The sequence below is a fragment of the Pan troglodytes genome, chromosome 6 (assembly GCF_028858775.2).
Source record: "Pan troglodytes isolate AG18354 chromosome 6, NHGRI_mPanTro3-v2.0_pri, whole genome shotgun sequence".
NCBI classification, from domain to species: domain Eukaryota; kingdom Metazoa; phylum Chordata; class Mammalia; order Primates; family Hominidae; genus Pan; species Pan troglodytes.
The window spans coordinates 153,229,641-153,246,778 of NC_072404.2; the positions used below are offsets into that span (position 1 = coordinate 153,229,641).

Consider the following 17,138-nt stretch of genomic DNA (forward strand, 5'->3'; position numbering starts at 1 on the left):
CAGTTTATTGAGGATTCAAATCTATGGAAGGAAAGAGAAAGAAGCAAGATTTGGCAGAGAGTCAGACTGAAATAGAGTCCTAACAAACCTGGGCCAATCCAGTAGAGACATCTGAAGTGAATATTTCCTAGCAGACACCTTGTTCTGCACAGGGAAGAAACAGTCAGGGTCTTTATATCCTCTCATTGCTCAGAAACAGGATATTAGCTTCTCCAGTGACCTTTAGAAAGGCAACTTGTGTCTTCTAAAGAAGATCCTGAAGGAACTGACAGCCTGTCAGTTGACCAACCATACTCCTTGCAGTTCAATAGATTTAAAGCAATAGCTCCCAGGGAAACAAATATGAAAGTTAAGAGATATTACTGATAGAATGAGTTCTGTAATAAGAGCAATCAGAGTTACATAAGTGTAACAGAAGGAAAGGTAAAGAGTCATATTAGAAAAGAGAATGGCAGAGGACTTCCAAAATTGACATATACCAATCCCCAGATTAAGGAAATGCAATGAATCTCAAGTTTAATAAGTTAATGAACACATCATTGAGTCCATTATTAGACAAAGAAAAGATTATAAGGAAGCCAGAGAAAATGCCATATTAACTTCAGATAATCAAGAACTAGAAAAACTGACTATTCAACAGCAAAATTGAAACCCTGAAGACAATGCAATCAAAGCACTGAGTGAGAATACCTGTCAACGTACAGTTGTATACCCAGCAAAATTATCTTTTATGAACTAGGATGAATAAAAGACAATTATAGACAAATTAAGGCTTAGAACAAGACCCTCACTTAGCCCTTTTCCTACATAACACTTGGCACATATTTTAAAAATTCTTCTGCTGCCTTCTGATCTATAAGTAGCTTATTTGCCTGCAAGTTTAATATTTTTCCTGCCTTATCACCTTTTGAAATCTGTGAGGTAGCCAGCTAGCTGAGAAGACTTTGACATTGTCCTGACCCTGGGTAATGCAACTGTACATTTTATTTTGGCTTTCAGTGTCACAACAATGTTGTCCATTATGATTTTTTAAAAAATCAGTCTTCATCTCATGAATCCACAAATATAGCCACTTTAGAATTTTTTTTCTGTAGTTTCATCACTCACTATAGATGTTATTCTAACACTTTCCAGAGTGGCCTCACAAATAGATTGGCATTTCCTATACCTTTTTCTGGACGTATCATACTCTTGATTCATTAGCATTGAACTCATGGCCAGCAGCATGCTAACTCATGCCTGAGGGAAGCTTCTCTAACAGATGTATTTTCTCCATAAGGTACACTGTAGCCATTTTGCACTTAGAAACACTAGACAACACTTCAGCACTATGCCTGGGAACCATTCGAAATAACAAAATCACCAAAAAAAGGCACAAAATTGGGGAAAATGTGGCAACTAAATAAACTATGAAAAGGATACTTGCTTACAATTATAAGAGCTAAAACAAAAAGCCAAGGCATCACCTTGTTCAACCTCAGCTGGGAACATGTGTGTCAGGCAATTCAATTTTTTTGCCACTGTGTTCATGCCCGTGAGTTTCAATGATGGCACTGCCAGTATTGATTTTAGGGTTATAAATAAGTTTTAATGACTACACGAGATCACAGATAAGGCATCTGTGAATAATGAGGGTCAACTGTACAACTAAAATATTGCACAGAAATTGCATGAAAATGGAAGAGCTGCTCAGTATTAAAGCATTCTAAGACCCTTAAGCTATTCAGGAGGAGGAGATATACTGATTGATTAATTTTAGACATTTAAGTAGAATATGCATTAAAATGATAAAAATCATGTGTTTCAAAAGAACAAAAAGAGTGGGTTTTACTTTAAATAAAAACGACAACCACCAGATGTCATTTTATGCCCATCAAACTGGCAAGAATTAAAATCCAACAACAAACGTTGGTGTGTGTTTTAGGAAATAGGAACCCATATTGCTGGTGGAAGTGTAAATTGATACAATTATTTTGATAAGAGTTTGTCAATACCTAAGAAAGTTCATTATATGCATTTTAAAATGTGGTACCCAGAACAGGATGAAATACCACATATGGGAATCGATTAATTCAAGGTGGGGCCACATTCTTGCTTCCAATGACTTGAGACAGATTCTAACTTTGCTGTCACTTGAGGGCAGTCACATTCCAACATGTCAACACAAACTTCCAGATACATTGCCAAGCCAGAGCTTCCTCAATCTATTATTGGGAAGGTAAGGTTTCGGACCTAAATATAGAGATTCCCCACACTCTGTGTCTATCTGCTACCACCCACTTTACCCCCAGTTTTGGCTGCATAGCTGCTGTAATCAGGCATCCAGGAAAGGACAAGGGAATGTGAGATGTGCCAGGGATTCCTGCTGGGAGGGCTCTTTTTGCCATGTTATCATCTCTCCCTCTTACCCCAGGATATGTTCAGCTTCTCATCCATGTTTGATCCCAGCTTGAAAATTGTTTTTTAAAATTTTAACATAAGTTTTAGCTCTTAATTGTTAGTAACATTTGCTCTTTTAGACATGCAGAGCTACTTTACTCTCATTTGTGCAAAAACTCAGTTACCTCTAGAGCAATGAAAACAGCATCCAAGACTACTGCTGGCTTAGTAATGTCCAAGGGAGATGGAGTTTGAGCAGGGGATACTCAATCACTGCTTGTCCTTGGTGTTCCACATTGATTACATCAACTAGGCAATGGTAAAAGCAAGTGTTGAATCATCTTGAAAATTCTTGGAGATTCTTTAATGGAGGCAATAAAAATAGAACAGAGTTTAGGCCACCAGAGACAAAAAAGAGCAAAAGTGAAGTATGGGACAAAGATAGGATTAAATAAATTACATGCTGAATGATTAGACTGACTCCCCCTGGCTCTGTTGCTCACTGTGATCCCAGAATACCTGCACCTTCCGCAGTTAGGACATGAAACAGTCTCCTCTTGAAAAACTAAATGGCCCCAAGTACTCATATACTACCTTTTGAGAACCCTAAAAAATGTTAACTTATCATCCTATCCCCTTACAGAAAGTTCAATCAGTTCATTAATACTCTTTTTTTGTGGGGGGATCTTTGAGCCTTTTTATTGTGACCATCAGAAAGACATAAATTTTACATTGTGACCCAGAACAACACTCACACATACACATACAGGACTGAAATGAAAGTTACATGAAACAGTATTAGCCTCTTTTAGAGGCATTCTGGTATTTCTATTTATTCTGTGTAATTCCAGGCCATCCCATCCCACTCCATTCCATCTCATTTCATTTTGTTTCTCTTTTTCAAATTGTTGTTCAAAACATACTAAATTGATTTCTCAACCTTTTGACCCTCAATTTGAAAAATACTAAGCTAAAAGAATAAAAAAATCCACTTACCCTGACACAAATTTAAGACAATTAGTCATTGTGCATCATTAATGTTATTTGATGCATGTGAATGGACAGCAATATCCATCTATTCAGATCTTTGAGGAAGGCTGATAATACAAAATAAAGAGACCAAAACAAACAAATAAGCAAATAGGGAAATAAAATTAAAAGAAAGCAGGAATTGGAGGGCGCGGTGGCTCACGCCTGTAGTCTCAGCACTTTGGGAGGCTGAGGGACGCAGATCACGAAGTCAGGAGATAGAGATCATCCTGGCTAACACGGTGAAACCCTGCCTCTACTAAAAATACAAAAAAATTAGCCAGGCATGGTGGCGGGGGCCTGTAGTCCCAGCTACTTGGGAGGCTGAGGAGGGAGAATGGCATGAACCCGGGAGGCGAAGCTTGTAGTGAGCCGAGATCACGCCACTGCACTCCAGCCCAGTTGACAGAGCGAGACTCTGTCTCAAAAAATAAAAAAACAAAATAAAAAAATAAAATAAAATAAAAAACCAAAGCAGGAATCAGAAAAGTCTTAATATATTATAATTAATACACTTAGGTAAAAGACATTGCTTCTAAAATTCAGAACAGAGGGCTAGAAACAGGAAAAACTGTAGAAAGAAAAAAAGCTTTGAAATTAAAAACAAATGAAGAACCAAATTTTAATTAAAAAACTGGAAGTTAAAGTAGAAGAAATTATAATCTAAAAAAGAAAAAGAATAGATAGAAAATCAGGAGAAAATATAAGAAATATAAGGGCTCAATTCAGTCATTCTAAAAATAAGGAAAGGAAATTAATCAAAGAAATTATTCGAAAATGTTCCCAGAAAAGACACAAGTCATCAGAATGAGAGATCCAATACAGCAAACGAAGAAGACCCTCCATAAGGTAGATCATCATTTTGCAACAACAGAAATAGAGAAAAAAATAGTAAGAAACAAGAATCAAAATAGCATTGTACTTCTCCATGACAGCATTGCAAGATAGAAAATTATAGGGCAATTCCTTTAAAATTCTGAAGGAAGATTTTTCTCAGCCAAATATGCTAGACCCAGCCAAACTATCAACTACATAAGAAAGAATAAGATATTATGAGCCTTGCAAGCATCAAGTAATTTACCACCAATGAAGCTTTGTGTAGACAGCTAATACAGAATGTACTCCAGCTAAACAAGGGAAGCAACCAAGAAAAGACAAGACATGTGATCCAGGACACAGGGACTCCAACAGAGCAAAATGGGAAAGGGTTTTCCCACTACCATTGTGAAGGGGAATCCTAGAATAACAGTTGTAAAATCAGACTACAAAGCAAATGGATTAAACCAGGTGATTAGAGGCCTCTTGGAGGAGTTTCTGTCTCAAAAAGAAAAGAAAAAAAAAAGAATGTTGATAGATTATCTAATTCATTTAACTATCAAGAACATATAATAATAAGCACTAAAACTTTTGACATAGCTGGTATATATTTACTATATTATTTATATAATATAATAAATACTTACATAAGTGAGTTTTTAAAAGTAATCATTTCTATATATTAAATATGAGCCATATACACACTAACCAAATGGAAAAATGAGGCAACTATTAATCCCAGGAAAGATGCAAATTTATACAAGGAAGGCAACTTAATTCTAATAAAATAATACATCGCTCAGCAAAAAACAACATTTATGTCATTATATTAATGTAAACACACTATTGGGAAAATGAGGACAGAGAAACGTGTGGGTGTGGCGGGGGGGTCAAATTTTTATGTACCATGGTAAGAAGCTAATAGTAAATGTCTAAAATTGATATATCAACTGTTAGCAGCATAAACACATTACTTAGAAATATAGAGATCAATGTGAAAAAAAATTGAAATTGGTTACTTCCAAGCAGTAGGACTTGTGGATGGAAAAGAGATAAAACAATGTACCTCTATTTTTCAATAAGAGCTTTTTAATTCTCTAATATTTTAAGCTATGTACAATATCACCATAATAATGTTTTTCATTTAGTTGTATTACAGGAAAATTTTGTCATTGGTCCCAATAGCATTGTTTCTACTCAGTATTTTCCCTGATTATTCCATAAATGGCACTCTCTAATGCTGACTATCTCTACAGCAACTGTCCTAATTCAACATACATCCCCCAGTCAAGTCTTGCCCCTGGAGTGCAGTTGCATGAAATTATTTGTGCAGTAGCAAAAATACCATCTAAACTGTATTTTCTGTGTTCAGTTACTATCCCAACCCATGATAAAAAGCTGTATCAACCACTGAAAGTAACCAAAGAAAGTAAACACTGTGGGGATTGAGGATCTCTTTCCTGTCCCAGAGATCTCTAAATACTGTGTGGGTTGCTTTACATTTAGAATTTTCCTTTTCAAGGAGATATTGTCTTTGAACTAGCCCAGGCACATAGAAGCTCTCATGTACCCATTAGGAAGCCGAACCTGCCATCTGTTTTGCAGTGATACTGGGGAGGACATTAGTTATGAACTGGCAGCCTCAATTCCCAAATTCTTTTCACTTAAGAAACATTAAACATTTTGAAACAGACTTCTCAGAGAACAGTACAACAGCCTCTCTGGCAGCTTTTATGGTATTCCTCAACGGATATTTTTGTCCCTCCATCTAAAAACAACAGCATAGAGGGAGGAGGAGAACACATGGGCTCCTCATGGGGCCAGAACGCGTCTTTAAAATTGCCAAACTATCTAGCAACAGCTGTGACCATTGGAACACAACATCAACTTGTGCAACCTGCTCAGCCCTGTCAAATGATGAGGGATCACGTGGAATCAGACTCTCAGACAGTGATGTGGACTAGTTTGCAGGAAATGACTGAGATGAACCACCTTCCTCCTTCTTCCCTCTCTGTAGAGACAGACGCCTTCGGGTGCATCTCAAATCCGGGGTTACAACTCAGTCCTGAGGATACTAAGAAAAAAGAGCATGGCGCTGGCACCTTGCAAAGTAGGTTCACTTCATGGATAAATGAAACTCCATGGGAAGGTCATGGATGACTTGGACAGCCAGTGTTCCCTGCCCAGATGAGGCATGGCTAATGGAAATGGCAAAAGGATGGAAGTCAGGACAGCCGATTCCTGATCTGCTCTGCCCTCGTTCACTGTGTGACCTAATGCGGAGCCAGTCACATCTCTACGGCCTCTATTTCTCAGCTGAGCAACAGGGACAACAGTGACTGCTCCACCCTCCCCATGGAAGATCAGCCAGTCCAGCAGAGAACATGTAGACAGACTTGTTGTAAGGCACAAGGTCCTAGACAAGTGACATCATTAGGATTTTTTTAGTATACTTGTGTTTCTCTTTTCATCATGTTTATAATAAAAAAAAGAAAGAGCAACCCTGAATTCCCAATGCTATATAATAGTTAAATAAATTATAATAATTTATATAAAATAATATAGTATTCAGACAATACAAATGTTGCTGTAGATTAATACTGATTCCCATAGAATGATTTTATGATACACTGTTTGGTGGAGAAAAATAAGTCATAAAACCAATGGTTCCAAAACGACTTTGTTTTTATGAAAAAACTAAATATGTAAATACTCATTTATATTCATATTCATGTTTTTATTGGGAGTCTGGAAATACGCACCAATGTATACATGTGAGTTATCTATGGGTGAGGGAATTGTTTTATGTGTATGCATGTAGTTTATCTATTTGATATAATTTTTGAGATTAATGAATATTCATCGTTGAGAATAGGAAGACCAGACCAGACCACAAACTTCAATTCTTCTTTCAGGTAGTGGGAAGAGAGGTCTCCAATGTGCAGATTACGCCACAGCTCATAGCCAAGCTGCCTTCCTGCTCAGGCCTCTGAGGGTGAAACTAACCGCCCTCCCCACCTCTTAGTTCCATCACTGATACAGGATCTTTGCTTTTATTCCTTCTCACTGCTCCCCAAAATTTAGCCACCACCTAAACCAGAGGCAGTGAATTCTGATGACAGAAGGACCAGGTAAGTACCATGAATGAGTGAACCAGCTTGGGTGTGGGGCAATGTGGCCACCAGAAATGACAATGCCATCCCGGGGGCCGATATCTTTCAGCTCTTGAAGTTGCTGTGTCTCTCAGTCTTTCAAGAGAAGATGGAAATCTAGAGTTTTATGAAAGTCCTTTGAATGTGGAAAAGTTAACCTATAATTTTTAAATGCCCTACAACCTTGTGGAATGTAGTTCAAAGAATGTGGACTTGGTGTCAACCCAGGACTCAACCTCTCATCTGCAGCTGATTTGTTGGATGGTCTTGAGTAAGTTTCTTACTCTTTTTGAACTCCAGTTTCCTCAACTGTAAAAGGTGGTATATGTATCCCCATGAAGATTTTGGAGGAATTAACTATCATAGATAATTCATGCAAACTGGCCTGGTGCAGTGGCTCATGCCTATAATCCCAACACTTCAGCAGGCTGAGGTGGGAAGATCACTTGAACCCAGGAGTTCGAGGTAATTCATGAGAACTTCCTGGTACATGGTAGGCACTCAGTAAGTGTCTTCTTTTCCAGGCCAGCAAGTTAATGGTATAACTAGTGCAAGAACCCATACACCTCTATGTTCTGAGTCCCACTTGTTTCTTCCCCCCACTGTATCCAGGTGTTCCCTTGCCTCTATGGCACTCATTCTCAGAGATATCAAGTACGACTTGATTTGGAACCTGAGCATAGGACTAGGGTTTTAGACACTGCTTTCTCTTCCCATGAACAAGCCACACTACTCCCTAGAGATCTCACTTTTCCTCTCCAGAACTTAAGTGGCAACCAGTGTGCAAAGAGATAATAGATCTGTATTCCCTCAAACTAAATCACAGCAGGCCCATCTGTGAAACCCCAGATGCCCATGAGTCTGGGATCAGCCTCTCATTTGATATTCATTTTAAAATGTAGGTTTTATGGTATGATTATTCGGGTATGGTGAGGCCAGCAGATTTTTATGGTATGATTATTTGGGGATGGTGAGGTCATTGAAAAGAAAAGACAGCTTGTTACTCATAGTTCCCAAGAGGAGAGGGGATGTCACGCAAGCCCATCTGGGGAAGCACCAGGGTGGCTCAAGAAGCAGGAAGAATGAAGGGAAAATGTGAGCAAGGGCTTTTATTGTGGTTTACGCAGGAAAAAACAGGCAACACAGGGTACACAGGTTTTGGATTGGCTAGTTTGAATAATTTCAGTAGGCTGCGGGGTTAGAGACTGTCTCTAGTTGTCTGGTACCTGGCCCTAGGGTACCTAGGGCAGGGGGAGAGTAGCCCAGAGTACGAAAGGCCACAGAGGAGGTGGCTGGGCTATGGGCTCCAAGTCGGTTTGTATATGAAAGGCATGCTCCTAAGCTAGGAAAGGGCTAGCCCTCGCACGGGCGGTCCCTCCAGGGTCGGCAAGGCCCTAGATGTCAAAGCATTAGAAATTCAGAAAATGGAAAGGCATGATTAATACAGAACATTCTCAAATCAGTGAGTATTTGCCCTCTCCACACACCACTGAAAAGATATCAGCATATTGTGGGGTGGAGGAGCTTCAGGAATAGGCTCCCCATAAAAGAAAGAGTGGGGCATGATAATCAAAGCCTCTGAAGGGAAAGGCCCCCTTGTGTAACAACAAAAGGTCAAGGTGCTCTGAAGAGGACAAGATAGAGCAGATTAATGTACCCTCAAGGCCAGGGCAGGGTTGGGCATGCTGCTAAGGAAAAAAAATACAAAACGAACAAACAAAAAAATCCCATGTTTTGTTTTTTTTTTCCAAGTAAGCATAGTCCCTGGCCTTAGTCTCTAACATCCCAACTCAGTCTGAGACTAAACGAAGCCCCCACTCTCTGAGTGAAGAAAGCTACATTTGGATTCAGACATTGTAATGGAATGAAGATGACTCTGCTTGAGTGCACTGACCTTTATCAACCATTTCATCAGAATTTCTGGAGCATGAATCTGTTAGACATCCTCTGCAACTGTTCGTAGGAAGAAGGATCATTCCTTTCTGGCTCAAGTCCAAAGGATCTTTCTCAAGCAACCAGAGATGGGGAAAGCAAAATCAAATCCACAGACAGTTGAAATCTAGTTAGGGAATAGTTAGAGGAGACAACAAAAATAACAGTCATGCTGCATAAGTCTCTAGAGGATACTGTTTTTCTTCCCGTGGCTGCCTGAAAAAACAATTACATTCTCAATATTCCTCCAACTAAGGCTTGGATTCAGTCCTATATAACATACCGATTGCTGGTTTGAGGCTCTTCTTTCAGGCCAAGTAGATATCCAGGAAAGAACGGTTCGGCACACATACACAAACCCATGCTCATAAAAAAAAACATGCTTTTCAAATTAGTACCAAGATTATAAAGACTGGGCAACATCTTACTATTTAAGAAAAAATATTTATTTGCAAGAAATGGAAATACAAAAGCATAACAATTTCAATTTATTTTTTTTTCCCAAACTAAGTACAAGTGTCCTACAAAGCTTTTTTTTTTTCTTTTGGTATTTACTTAGCTATGATAAAGAATAAAAAGTCATTTAAAAAACGCGATAGGACAGATAACAGACTCACAACGTATTTAGATTTAAACACTGCTGGTCTACGTAACCTGTTACAAAAGAGAGCAAAACCTAACTGTCAGCATAGACATTAAAGCTCACCGTTGATTATAGCTCAGGGTCTGCTCAGCATTGTTTAAAAAGGGTCACTCACAGTTTTGTCAAAGAGTGCTGGTGTTCTCTATGAACTCATAAACTGTTTTATCTGAAAAGGTGATTTTCTAAGTAGTGTAAGCCATGGGTACATGGTGCAAAAAGTTCATGTTCTCACTCAGCTGGTGAGCGAAGGATGGGAGCAGAGAACAGAGCTAAAACCCCTGGTATTCCTTTCCCCAGATGTAAAGCCTGCTAGCTGGAACTCACAGAAGATTGGAACAAAAAGATAGGAGATGGACACCTGGGGGACTGCTCCAGCACGAAGGGAAGCGATGAGCATCACACAGCAGGGCCATTGCAGGGGACAGGTGCTGTAATTCCTGCCCAGAGAACTTGAAAGCTTACAGCGTGCTCACAGGAAGGAATCGGCTCAGCTAGTCCAGAAATTGCTGCATTTCCCATATTACTTAGTTCTTTATTCATCCTGTGGTAAAGAGTCACCCTTGTTTTCTGTATCTGTAAAACTCAAAGACTTAAAATTTACTTAGCGCAGCACGCAACACCCTAGTAAATGCTCAAGAAATATTATTTCCCTTCCTTCTAGAAACCAAGGCTAAATAAAACATTCCTGAATTTTATGTTGTCCAAAATAACAAAACAAAACAACACCTAGTTTTTTCCTGTGTTAAGTAAGTGCTGACCCTTTGACCACAAAGACATGGAACATTAATCTTCAAATGGGCCAGGTTCCTTTGCCCTGAGAAATGTTCCGCTATGAGGATTTATAATACCTTTAATCCTGGCTGGTTGTTTTTTTGATGTGATTGCACTCCTGCAAACTGGGATTTTCCTAATGGACGTAACCCTATTTCTTTTCTCCTGATGTGCAAATCTGATAGTGGCTCACTTTTAGGAAACCACTTTTGAGCCTTCGGAAAAAAATTTTCCCCCACACCCACCTCAATCTAATAATAAAAGAATATATACAAAATCTCCCAGTGACGAGGGATTCCTCAGTCATCCTGGATTTATATATAAGGCACAGTTAAGGCACAAATGAGCATGTAAGGGAGGAATGTGCATGTGTGTGTGTGTGTGTGTGTGTGTGTCAGAGAGAGAAGAAGGGAGAGAGAAGTATAAGCATTTGGGTCTTTTGAATAACTATTATTAATGTTTCCTCAATCCCTTCTATTCCCCAATATTCCCTAGGGCCTCAGGCAACACTCTTCCTTATGAAACTGAAAAGTCTTAGGAGTAACTGAATGAATGAGTGAATGAATGAAACATCTAAGTCTTGTCTCTGGATCCTTCACAGCCCTCACGTCACCACCACCTACTCTCTCCTGTAACTGCCCTCCCAGCGGGGCCTATCCTAGCATGTGTCTATGGATAGTCTCAGCTGAAGGTGGCCAAATAAAATGACTCTCAAGAGGGCACTACCTGCCCACGGCTTCACAGGTCCAGCCAGCCCAGCAAGCAGAAGTGCTGGTGTCTTTAACCCAGGTTTCTTAAAGACTGGCTTCAACAGAACCAACTGTAGTGACTTGGGGCAGATGAAGGGGAGGATGAAGGTCTTCTAGTGCATCTCTGCCCTCTCCGTGTTGGCAAGGTTGGCATGAATGGGCCATTATTCAACTGGGGGTGGGATGTCTCCATTTCTGGACTGTGCTCAAATTCACACCTCGTATGACATGTGGGCAGAGGAGCTGGCCTGGAGAGGCCTCTGATTCTGCCTCTACGCTTTTGCTGGGTCTGAGGACATGGGAGGGAGGAGCCATAAAATGCTGGAGAACAATTTTAATAAAACACTTATAAAAAAATGCTGGACACGTGACTCACTGCCAGAACAAAGAAGAGCCAATTCAACATCCCAACTTTATGGGCACGTAAGATTCACAAGCTGAACCAAGAGATTTAGGAAGAAAAAAAAAAACATGGTAATTATAAGGGGTCTGTGAATAAGTTAAACTAAAAGCTGCTTTCACAATCTACAAATTAGGCCTCCAAATCAAAATCATTTATATTAACCAAAAGGTTATCTAATTTTGCCCATATTGGTGTCAAATCTCATCCCCACTCCCTGCCAAAAAAGAGCAACCTAGTTCAGCTGTCGGATTTTTATATAACACTCTCTTTATGTGAGCTAGACTCCAGAGTCCTCACACTTCACAGAAATTCTTTCTTAAAACTGGCACTGCAGCCTTTCATTTACAATATCCCTTTTTAAGTGCAAAGTCGAGGGCTGTGAAAAGAACCACAGTGGGGGGTCTGGGTTACTCAGGTCTTATCCAGTGAAAAATTAGTTCTCTGAATCTTTGCAAACCATCTCCTTCACTGGTGCAATCTAAGAAAGGGAAATGGGAAACTTGTTTACATGATGAAAAATATAATTAAGGGATTGACTCTTTATGGCTTATGGCCGCTCTGACAGACTTGTATTTCTCAAAACTTACATTCAGAAGACACTGTCTGCCACTATTTGAAATCTTTAGAGCTAACCATAAGTTAATGACTAGTCTAAGAGGCCACTTGGTGGGGAAAACAAATCCACTGATATTCTGGTCTTAATCCCTGAACAGAAAATGTGCACACATCCATTAATTATTTGGAACCAATCTGGTGCCATACAACTCTTCTGTGTCCTCTTGACCCCATTTTGTCCTCCTAAAGGGACAACTGTTAATTCCTTTAACCCACTCAAGCAAGGAGTGGAGGGCAGAGGTTTATCTAAAAGAGCAGTGATGTTGGTTCTTGGAGCCCCCTTAAAAGGGCCATCTGAGCTCTCTGCCTAATGTCCCATTGTCTACATAGATTCCGTTTTGGAAGGACAGTTTCCCAGAGAAAGAGTCCTGCTGTTTGGAGGTCTAGAGAGAGTGATGTCAAGCAAGGGTAGTAAGGGAGAAAATAAAATCCTCAAAGCACTAAGGACAGGGGCTAGAAGTTTCCTTTATCTTCTCCCTCCTCATTTAGAAGAGCATGTTTCCTACTCTACGTCTGGGAGCCTTGAAAACCCAGTCTGGTTCAGTTGCAGCAGGTACATGGGTTGGCTCATTCTCTCACTTCTGCCCCTAAATTTGAAACCTTTCCTTCCTCATTGCCCTAATGCTACTTGAGTAAATCTTATCTTTTTGCCTTCTTTGGGCCGTATAGGCTGCCTATGCCTGATAATGACCTGACAGTTTAAAAGAGAGGGATGGGTCAGTGGAGGCCCATGGTTACCAGACACCAGCCAGGCCCAACAGGATCTGGGCTGCAGACAGTGGAGCAGAGAGAAGCAGAAGCAGAACCTACTAGCAACCCTCCTCCTGCACAGCCCAGACAGTCTCCGCCCTGGCTAATGGGAGGGACAACAAGAACCCTCCAGACAACAGGGCTGCCAGGACTACGGGGGCCCGATCCAGCTTCCACTCACAGTGAGAAGATGAACTTGGCCGCTTTCCAGGCTGGAACCATCTCCAGCATAGCAGAGAGAGGGGAATCACTCACAGGGAGCCCCAAATGGGCCTAGACAGACAAGGCAGGGACCGACTTATGAGGTATGACGACAAATGTTAATAACATCAAATCCTGTACCTGATATGGAATGGAAGCCAGGGTGTGGGCTTAATCCCTCTAAGTACAGGCTCCAATAACAATGCAGATGACGTGTGTGGGGGTGGGTGGTGGGGGGAGAGAGAGAAGGAGAGACAGAGAGAGAGAGGGAGAGAGAGAAGCCAAAACCAAAGGCATTTCAGCTGCTAATAAAAATAAAATACAAACTCTATGCACATTTCCTACACAAAATCTTTCCCAAGCTCAGAAAAAACACTTGAGGGTTTTCTACATTACACAATAAAAAGGCAAATTCCACTTCGTATTTATATGAAAGAGGAAAGTTTTTTTAAACTACAAAAGTTACTTTTAACCATAAAAAAAAAAAAAAAAAACTAAAACTAGGTTGGGGGTTAGGTTGTATCTCTTTGGGCGAGCTGCAAAGTAGCCCAACCTGACTATCAAAGGTAAGAATGTGGATACACAAATGTCACCTACCCCACCCTGCTTTGTTGAGGTAGGGGACAAGGAGGACAAAGTGGAAGTGTGGAGGGAGGAGGGGGCCAGGCAGGTGTGGAAAGCCAGCAAGGTTGTCTGAAATGTCTGTTGTCAGAACAGGGCTTCCCCTTCTCTGTCATGAAAACAGGATAGAAAAAGCTTGTGGCCAGGGAGCCCGGGGCCTGAGTGAGGCATTGTGTCATCTCTGGCTCTGAGCTCATCCTAGAGGCAGACACATACATGCTCAAGGGAACTTCTTTTTCAATGGTAATTATTCCAGTTAAAAGAAAAAACAAAGGAAAGGAAACAAAACATTGTCTGGAAAGACAGGGGATCCCAGAGCCTAGGGTGCCCTCCTAGCTCTGAAGGCTCGCAGAAAACTTGGCTAGCTTGAAAGGAGGCATCGATCTCTTCAGTGTGGTTGCTAGCAGGAAGCCTCGGCAAGCTAATAAATACTATTTACAAGTGGGGAGGAGAAGCTGGGGAGGCAGAACTATGGATGTGTGGGGAACCAGGTTGTGGGAGGTCCTAAACGCGACAAGATGGGGCAGGTTTGCCTGGAGTAGAAAAGCCTGATCCCCTCAGGCATTGCACTTGCGGCCTGAGAATATGAACGAGAGCCCTCGCCTGCCAGTGCTGCTGCAGGAGACGAGACGATCCAGCGAGGGCTCCCAGGGGGCAGAGTGGGCGGAGGGCTGCTGTCGGGGGTGTTCACACCAGAGACCCCAGTGCGAGCAAGGGAGGACATGGGTCAGTGCTTTGCCAAATACCAACAGGCATTATGGCATTTTTGTGGCCAGAGTCTGGGGTCTTGACTGAACAAGAGCCATCTCGTCTCCAAAGCGGGGGGTTACACCTCACAGGTGCACATTAGGCAGTATCTTTTTGGCACTATTGGTGGAAACAAGCCTGCTTGTCCCACCTCCAACCCCTAAAATAATTTCCTATGGCAGTAAGAGAAAGGAAGGGAGGGATGCAGGCTCCCTTCTGCACAGGAGGGGCATGGACCAGGGGGAGATGCTCTCTCACTGCAGGGAAGTCCCAGGCTGGTCTCCCATCTGAAGCCACTAATGCTTGCCCATGTCTTCATGAAGATCCAGTGGCAAAGAGGAAAAGCTGATGACAAAGGTGGTTTGGGGATGTAAAAGTAGAGTTAAGGGAAAGGGAGGGGGTGCAGGCAGCCTCTTTAGAAAGTGGTGTTCACTCTTCTGTCGAGTTCTACAACTTTTAGTGTTTCATTCCCCTCCAGTTTGGCGCTGACCCTGTGAAGGCATTAAAAGGAAAACGAAGTATTAGTCACCAGCTGTTAGCTACAATTCTCATGCTTTGTAGCGTGATGCAATCATTCAGGGGTTGCAACTTGGTGAGATGGCCTGGGCATGTTTCTTGTCCTTTTCTCTCCTAGTAGCAATTCTCTGTTTCCAAAATCCCCTGCTACCAGCCTCTCCACTAGTCCACATTCTTACCTTTATCTACACCCAAGGCATCCCAACCCTACTAAGGATAATCATGGTGGCTTGATATTGATCTGCTATGAGATGCATTAAATTATTCTATTCACTTAGGATGTTTAGCCCTATGCTAAACTCAGGGAAGGAGAAAATAAAATGATAAGAGCTGATCCTTGGCCTAGAAGAGCTAATAATCCAGATAAAGATTTTTAACAATGAGCTAATTTGAAATAATAATAAATCCATAACAGAAAATAAATACATTATTAAATTGTGTAACAACCTGGAAAATTTCTAGGCATTCAGAGGAGGGCTAGGAGGCTTTGTTATCTAGGAGACATCACAGAACAAATGGGATTTGAAGGCGGCCTTGAACAGCTTAGCTGAGAGAAGAGAAACTGTGTCCAGAGCCAAGTAAGCAGGCACTGGGTCTTCTACAGATCCCAGCGGTGGCTACGTTGGCAAGTCTCTCTATGACGGGAATAATAATGATGCCTTACCACATGGGATACTTAAAAGGATTTGTATGATACTGTTTCAGTAGCCCTCATCCGAAAATCTAAAATTCTAAAATGCTCCAAAATCTAGAAATTTCTAGGCATTGACATGATGCTCAAAGGAAATGCTCACTGAAGCATTTTGCATTTTTGGATTAGGGATGCTTAACTGTTAAGTATAATGCAAATATTCCAAAATCTGAAATCTATAACACTTCTGGTCCCAGGCATTTCAGATAAGGGATACTCAACCTGCCTCACATCTGTAAAGTGCTTAAAATAGTAAGTGCTAGTAAATGTTAACTATGTATGTATAACGTACACACATAAAAGTACTTCATTATACACCTTCCCCTGCAGAATTAGGGGATGAAAGCTGAAAAATCTGAAACAAAATCTTTCCCATTTACATCGGAACGGCCTCATTTCTGGGAGGCACAGGAGCAGAGTTCAGCTAAATCACCAACCATGTCACACGTAACCAGGAGCATGCATGCAGGCCCAGGGACCTCCCCTATTACAATAACAATACCTTGCAGTCACATAAGCCTTTATGTTTACAAAGGGATTTTTCCCAGAAACTGAGAAACAACTCATGTAGAATTGGAGCCAAATAGAGGTTGTTCTCAATATGGAAATGTGTGCACAGTGCCTCTTAAATGGTACCCCTCAACATACATCTATAAGTATAAAACTATAATATGTATAGTTTTAATTAACACATGTGTATTTACATATAAATCATAAACATATATTGACATATAGCACAATATATATCTACTCCCTAGTTGAAGCCATGGAACATGTCTTAAAGTTGGATTTGCACAGTAAACACATTGTGGTTACCTGGGCTGTGCATTCACTCGTGTGGCTTGGAAGGGAGGATGGAGACAGTGGCGGAAGGGCTTGAATCCCTTCCCCCACTTCTTGGTGCCACCACGCCAGCTCCCCGCTGATGCAGCAGACATAGGGGAGCTCATGCTGGCTTTTTTCCCCATCTCTGCTCAGGGCAACTGTTGGCCGGCAACAGACTCTCTGCAGTCCCAGGTCCTGGAAATAGGTCCTGAGAGAGCTGAGGGACTGAACCAGGCCTATGGAGAGTCTCAACCTCACATCCCAGGTTGCTGACTCATAACCCACCATCAGTGCACTA

General features: G+C 41.2%; 1 protein-coding gene across 3 annotated transcripts in view; it reads right to left on the reverse strand.

Annotated features, from left to right (window-relative positions):
- Nucleotides 1-9,732: 9,732 nt before the first annotated feature.
- The window catches only part of CREB3L2 (cAMP responsive element binding protein 3 like 2), a 126,873-nt gene continuing 119,467 nt past the window's right edge, over nucleotides 9,733-17,138 (reverse strand). For all 3 annotated transcript variants that reach the window (XM_001148336.7, XM_009454291.5, XM_063815639.1), the window contains exon 12: nucleotides 9,733-15,299. In XM_001148336.7, coding sequence (XP_001148336.2) covers nucleotides 15,224-15,299 — 76 coding nt within the window. In that variant the 3' untranslated portion in view covers nucleotides 9,733-15,223. The remainder of the gene's footprint in view (nucleotides 15,300-17,138) is intronic.